Source organism: Lactuca serriola, chromosome 2 (genome assembly GCF_051521515.1).
Source record: "Lactuca serriola cultivar US96UC23 chromosome 2, Lser_US96UC23_V15, whole genome shotgun sequence".
Lineage (NCBI taxonomy): Eukaryota > Viridiplantae > Streptophyta > Magnoliopsida > Asterales > Asteraceae > Lactuca > Lactuca serriola.
In genome coordinates, this window is record NC_136409.1 from 229,284,650 (window position 1) to 229,292,429 (window position 7,780).

Genomic DNA, 7,780 nt, shown 5'->3' on the forward strand with positions numbered 1-7,780 from the left:
CTGGGTAGCGATGAGTGATAAAGATGGTAGATGATGAGGGTGATGGGTGATGAGAGATGAAAATGATGATAATAGGCCATGACTTTAAATAGTACTAGTGTACTAATGATGAAGTAATACTAGTGTACTAACGATGTAGTCATCTAACAAAGTATAGGTGATGACCACAGACCATTCAAGACAGTCTCGTGGGACACATGCATGTTTATAACCTGTAGGTGATGAACTATGTGTTCATTTGATGCACTCTACTTCCTACTAAGGCTTTCATTTTGAAAAAACTCTTCTCTCATGCAAAATCTAAAATTTGCTCTCTTCATGTTACTCTCTCTAGTTTTGTTAAGAACACATGAAGCTTACTTGCTTTTATACTCTCTTGAAGTTCATACTTTGGTTATGAACTTCAAGCTTAAGAGTTAAGAGTTTTAGACTAGCATCTACATCAAGTTGGCATCTTGTTAATGTCTCTTAAGTTCACCATTCTTCATCAACTTCTTAGCCTCCCAAGACGATCCAAAGAACTACAAAGGTTGTTATTTCTTCTTCTTCTTCTTATTCTTCTTCTTTGGTTGTGTTTGTTTTCTTTACAAACTTTTCAAGAAGATCTTTGGTGGGTTTAACTTGTTTATGTTATTAAAAATGATCAACTCTTCTGTTGCTAAATATTATATTTTTGAAACTAGGCCAGCTCTTTGTTCAGTTGCAAGGGCTAGGAGATATCTTCAGCATGGTCGTTCTAGGTTATTGGCTTATGTGGTAGATACTCGAGTTAAAGGCACATCGACATTATGTGAGGTGCCCATTGTTAAGGATTTCCCCAATGTGTTTCCCGAGGAGTTACCAGGAGTGCCTCCTAAGAGGCAAGTCGAGTTTCAGATTAATTTGATTCTTGGAACAACTCCTATAGCCAAGACACAATATTGTTTGGCACCACCAGAGATGTAGGAGCTGTCTACGTAGCTTCAGGAGCTGCTAGACAAGGGATTTATTTGGCCGAGTAGCTCACCTTAGGTAGCACCGATCATGTTCATGAAAAATGAAGGACGGTTCATACAGGATGTGTATTGACTACCGGGAGTTGAATAAGCTAACGATGAAAAACCATTACACATTCCCGATGATTGATGATCTATTTGACTAGCTCCAGGGCGTATCTTGGTTTTCCAAGATTGATTTGCGATCAGGGTACCATCAGATGGGGGCCCGGGAGGATGATGTATATAAGACTGCTTTCTGAATCGTTATGGCTATTACGAGTTTGTAGTGATGCCATTCGGTCTCACCAATACACCAACAACGTTCATGGATCTCATGAACCGGGTTTGTTGGCCGATGTTGGATTGGTCGGTGATAGTATTCATAGATGATATCCTGGTCTACTCCAAGACCAAGGAACAACATGAGGAACACTTGCGAGAGGTCTTAGAGACCTTGAGGAGGGATATGTTGTATGCCAAATTCTCCAAATGTGAGTTCTGGTTGTGTGAGGTGCAGTTCTTGGAGCACATCGTCAAACAGAAGGGTATCTTGGTTGATCCAACCAAGATCGAGGTTGTGATGCGATGGGAGGTGCCAATGACTCCATCTGAGATTTGGAGCTTCCTAGGTCTCGCAGGGTATTATTGGAGGTTCATCCAGGATTTCTCCAAGATTGAAGAGCCTTTGACCCATTTGACAAAGAAGAATGTTACTTTTTGGTGGGGCCCTAATCAACAGTTGGCCTTTGAGACTCTGAGATAGAGATTATGCATTACCCCATTTCTTGTACTTTCCGATGGTGTGGATGATTTTGTGGTTTATTTTGACGGCTACATTTCAAGATTAGGAGCTGTTCTTATGCAGATGGATCATGTAGTTGGTTACACTTCAATTCAATTGAAGCCTCATGAGGCGAATTACCCTACTCACTATTTGGAGTTTGGGGTTGTGGTTTTTGCCCTCAAGATTTGGAGACCATATATGTATGGGGTTAGGTGTACTATTTACATTGAACACAAGAGTTTGAGGTACTTGGTGTATTAACTGAATTTGAATATGCGGTAGGGAAGATGGTTGGATATGGTAAAGGACTATCATTTTGAGATCCTATAACACCCTGGGAAGGCCAATGTGGTGGCCGATGCTTTGAACCGTAAGGTAGTGAGTGCTCCTATCAGAGATATTTTATTGAGGATGGTTATTACCTCGCCTTTGTTGGATTTGATCAAAAAGGCTCAAGTGGAGGGATTAAAAAATGAGAATTGGAAGGCTGAGCGAATCAGATGGCAGATTCCTTTACTTTTTAGAGACAGTTGAGGGGTGTTGACTCGGTGTAGTAGAGTTTGGGTTCCGACTACTGGTGGGGTGAGACACGCAGTTGTGTAGCATCCCATAAATAATAACATAAAATTTTCGTTTTTAGATTATTAAAACGTTAAGACATATAATTTCCACAAAACCAAGGTAATCAAGATTTATCAAAACATCACCTAATTAGAGTAAATCATAGAATGCGGAAACATGTGGTGTGTGCTCTGCAATCATCCCGAGCCCTTCCATTTAAAAATTGAAGTACCTAAAACATAAATTGAAACCGTAAGCACAAATCTTAGTGAGTTTCCTAAGATACCACATACCATACATAACTAAGCACATAACGGGCCTCGCCCACAGAGATACGGGCCCGCCCACACTCGTATATCAGGCCTCGCCCACACTCTGTAACGTCCCAAAATTCAAGACTAAAAATTTATTTTAATAAAACATTACTTAAAGCAAAATCATCAATCCAAAACATAATCAGAGTATTAATTTCCAAACATATGATCATTATTAGAGTAAAACATTCCCAAACTGTCTAATCTATGGTGTGTGCCATGCGATCACCCCAAGATCTTCCCTCCGCTACCGGAAGTACCTGAAACCAAAACTGAAAATCGTAAGCACGAAGCTTAGTGAGTTCCCCAACCTACCACACACCAAGCATAACCACATATTGGGCCATGCCCGCTATTTTGGGCCTCGCCCCTGCCTCGGGCCTCGCCCGCTACAACGACACCGCCGCTCCAGGCCCCGCCTGGCTTCGAGCCCCGCTCGGATACAAATCTGTTTCACTTAGGCCTCGCCTGTCATTGGGCCTCGCCCGCCAACACATAACATATCGCAACACATACACACTAAACATACACTACCGAATCATGTTCTAAAGGCCTCACCTATCTTGGGCCTCGCCCATGTCCTGCAACTGGTGAGTCATGGAACCCCGTCCACACTCCGACTGATAGTGAGATTCGGGCCCAGCCCACACTCACTTCTTCCCTAACCTGGGCCTCGCCCTTACTCTGCTGCTAATGAGATATGGAACGCCGTCCATACCCTGTTGCTGGTGAGGTACGGGACCTCACGCACACTTAGGGGTGAGCATTTGGACCGGTGACCCAGACCGGACCGGTGAACCGGACCGGACCGGACCGTTTTTTTGGACCCCCGGGCCGGTTCTCGGTTCTAAGTTTTCTATCCGGTCCGGTCCGGTTTTTTTCCCGGTTCGGTCCGTTTTTTACCGAGTCCAGGACCGGTTGGACATGATAAAAAAAAAGTTTTATCGGCCTTATTATACCATAGCAAAAGCGATGTTCCCTTTCCCATAACACGTAATAGCCGATAATTTCCAAACCAAAAAAACCTCGTTCGATGTCGATCATCTCAAATCCCAAATCGGACCTTGTCCTTTTTGATTTCTGAATCGCATCGCAAGCAGCCAAGCAGTAGTCGATGCCAAGCAGTAGTCGATGCCCGATTGTGAAACTCAAGTGTCGATTCTGATTTCTGTATCCTCAAGTCGAAAGTAGCAATTCGCCAATTCGTTTCTCTCAAGTGTCGATTCCGGATTCTCCCTCTCTCAAGTCTCAACTCTCAAGTGTCGTTTCTCTCAATTCTCGATTCACTCAAGTCTCGATTCACAATTAATAGAATCAAAAACCGGGATTGCTAATTGGATTGCACTTGATGATGATGAAATTCAAGTAAGGGTTACGATTTTTGGTTCTTTTTTTGTTAAATTTTGTTGAAATAACAAACAATATTGTTATATTTAGTTGAATACTTGTCAAAACAAAATTATTGTTATTATATGTAAACTAAGGTTATGTTTTTTGGTTGAATTTTGTTAATATTTGTTGAAAATTATAAAGTATGTTGCTACATTTTGTTGATTAATTGTGAAAAAGTTTGTGTTTTGATTGCATGTAAACTAGGGTTATGATTTTTTGTTGATTTTTGTTAATTTTTATTGAATGTCATAAAGTATGTTGTTATATTTAGGTTATTTGTTGGTAAAATTTTTTTTATTGTGATTGTATGTAAAGTAAGAGTATGTTTTTTGGTTGAATTTTGTTAATATTTGTTGAAAGTTATAAAGTATGTTGCTATATTTTGTTGATTAACTGTGAAAAAGTTTGTGTTTTGATTGCATGTAAACTAGGGTTATGATTTGTTGTTGATTTTTGTTAAATTTTATTGAATATCATAAAGTATGTTGTTATATTTAGGTTATTTGTTGGTAAAAAAAATTTATTGTGATTGTATGTAAAGTAAGGGTATGTTTTTTGGTTGAATTTTGTTAATATTTGTTGAAAGTTATAAACTATGTCGTTATATTTTGTTGATTAATTGTGAAAACATTTTTGTTTTGATTGCATGTAAACTAGGGTTATGATTTTTTGTTGATTTTTGTTAATTTTTATTGAATGTCATAAAGTATGTTGTTTTATTTAGGTTATTTGTTGGTAAAAAAAATTTATTGTGATTGTATATAAAGTAAGGTTATGTTTTTTGGTTGAATTTTGTTAATATTTGTTGAAAGTTATAAAGTATGTTGCTATATTTTGTTGATTAATTGTGAAAAAGTTTGTGTTTTGATTGCATGTAAACTAGGTTTATGATTTTTTGTTGATTTTTGTTAAATTTTATTGAATGTCATAAAGTATGTTGTTATATTTAGCTTATTTGTTGGTAAAAAAAATTTATTGTGATTGTATGTAAAGTAAGGGTATGTTTTTTGGTTGAATTTTGTTAATATTTGTTGAAAGTTATAAAGTATGTCGTTATATTTTGTTGATTAATTGTGAAAACATTTTTGTTTTGATTGCATGTAAACTAGGGTTATGATTTTTTGTTGATTTTTGTTAATTTTTATTGAATGTCATAAAGTATGTTGTTATATTTAGGTTATTTGTTGGTAAAAAAAATTATTGTGATTGTATGTAAACTAAGGTTATGTTTTTGTTGTTGATTTTTGTTAATTTTTGTTGAAAGTCATAAAGTATGTCGTTATATTTTGTTGATTAATTGTGAAAACATTTTTGTTGCGACTATATGTAATGTAGGATACGAATGTTGATGAAGAGGAATTTATTGAGGATACACCACAAATCAATTTAGTTGATGATTCGGCAAAAGATGATCAATCAAATGTTAACAAACGAAAAAGAACAAATACCAAAACGAAAACAAGTCACAAAAAAAAAAAACAAACAAGTGGCAAAGAAACATCCTTTTGTTGGGACTCATTTGATAAAGTTATGATAAAAGAGGATGATGGTATGGAAAGAAGATATGGAAAATGTCAATGGTGTGAAAGGCTACTAAAGGCGGATGTGGAAAGGAACGGGACTTCTAGTTTACTCAAACACGTAGATCGGTGTCAAAAAACCCGAATAAGCTACAAGATCCAACTCAAACCAAATTGAATCTAAAAAAGGAGTCAAATGGAGATACTAGTGTTAAAACATGGAAACACGATGATGTAAGGATCAAAAAAGCATTACTTAACCTTTTTGTGGTAGGCGAATTACCTTTCAAGTTCGTTGAAAACGAGGCTTTTGTGGAATACACCAATGCACTTAATGCTAAGGTTGTGTTGCCATCTAGACATACAATATCCTGAAATGTTTCCAAATTTTACATAGAAGAAAGAACCAAAATGCTTCAATTTTTAAGTAACCCAAAGACCGCTATACATTTGACAACGGACACTTGGACGTCTTCTTGTCAAAGGACTACTTACATGGTGGTCACGGCTCACTTCATAGATGAGAATTGGATGATGCACAAGAGAATTATAAACTTTAGGGAGATAGATAGCCATAAGGGAGAGGATATGGGCCGAGAATTACTCGATTGTATTCGTGGATGGGGAATGAAAAATGTCATGACCATTACCTTGGACAACGCCGCTACAAACGACAAGGCAATGGACTTTTTGGTCAAAAAGTTGCCTAATCTTTACGAGGGTGGAAAGCATTTCCAAGTTAGGTGTATGGCTCACATTTTAAACCTTATCGTAAAGGATGGACTAAAATACCAAAACTATCATGTTGAGTGTATCCAAAAGGCGGTACGGTACATTAGATTGTCACCACAAAGAATAAACAAGTTCAAGAAGGCGATGAAAGATTGTGGCTTACAAACGAAGAAGTTTCTATGTGGTGACACTCCTACCCGATGGAACTCGACTTTCGAGTTATTGAAGTCCGCATATGAGTTACGAGAGGCATTTACGGAATTTGGCATAAGAGGTAATATTTATTTTTAAGTTATATATCATCTTTTCAGCAAAATTATTAAGATTTTGTTTATACTATAATTTTGTTTGTTTATGTATCTTTGACAGATAAATCATATGAAAGGGATCTCGTTAGAGTACCGGAAAATTATGACTTTGAAGTTGTAACCGAAATGGTGAAATTCTTTGAAAAATTCAAAACAAAAACAGAGCTTGTTTCGGCTACATCAAAACCTTTGGTAAATCTTTTTATCAGGGAAGTCTTAGATGTGGACATACATCTAAGAAAGTAGTCAACCAAACCAATGTTTCTCGATATGGTAAAAGATATGAGGACGAAATACGAAAAGTATTGGGGTGCATACAACAAGATGAATGATTTTATGTACTTTGCGGTTTTACTTGATCCTACCACCAAATCACCTTTTTTGTTACATGCTTTTAAAAAAATGATCGGGTACATGGAACCATCATTGACCCCCGCGAGCATGGACATAAAACCACGTCAAATGGTCCGAGAGGTTGAGAATAGGATGGAAAATTTATTTATGACCTACTTGGAACGATTTGACAGCGGTGGATCATCTCAACAAGAAGCGAGTCAAATAGCCATTGATGTTGATGATGATAATGATTTTTTCGGTGATTTTCTTTGTACGGGAGGTAGCAACTCGGATCCAATGGATAACGAGTTACGAACTTATTTGAAAGAGAATATAGTTAATTATAAAAAAGATTTCTCAATTCTCGGGTGGTGGAGAGTAAACGCAATTAGGTTCCCAACAATTGCTCGGATGGCGAAAGGTGATTACTTTTTTTTGGACTTTCATAATTTATTTATAAATTAATGTTATTACAATTTAATTCTTTGTTGTTAGATATATTGGCGATACAAATCTCAAGTGTAGCGTCCAAGTCCGCGTTTAGCACATGTGGTAGAGTTGTAAGTGAGTATCAGACTAGTTTATCGACGTTGATAGTTGAAGCTTTGTTATGCACCCAAGATTGGGTGAGAAAGTCTACAAATCCGATAATTGACAACGTTGATGACATCTTGAACGATGATGATATAGCTTTGGGTAAAAAAAAAATTACAAGCTTTGTTCTTTTTTTATACAATATTACTTTTTATTAAATACTAACAACATTTTCATTTGTGTTTATGTAGAGATTGCACAAGCTTTAAATATATTACATATTGATGACAATGATAAGGGGAAGAAGCCAATGGAAGATTAG

At 36.9% G+C, this 7,780-nt stretch overlaps 1 protein-coding gene across 1 annotated transcript; it reads left to right on the forward strand.

Moving 5' to 3' along the window:
* Nucleotides 1-6,858: 6,858 nt before the first annotated feature.
* Nucleotides 6,859-7,780, forward strand: LOC145090154 (zinc finger BED domain-containing protein RICESLEEPER 2-like). Its single transcript, XM_079028485.1, has 3 exons — nucleotides 6,859-7,345; nucleotides 7,420-7,620; nucleotides 7,710-7,780. Exons 1-3 carry the CDS (start codon nucleotides 6,859-6,861, stop codon nucleotides 7,778-7,780), a joined length of 759 nt encoding a protein of 252 aa, XP_078884611.1.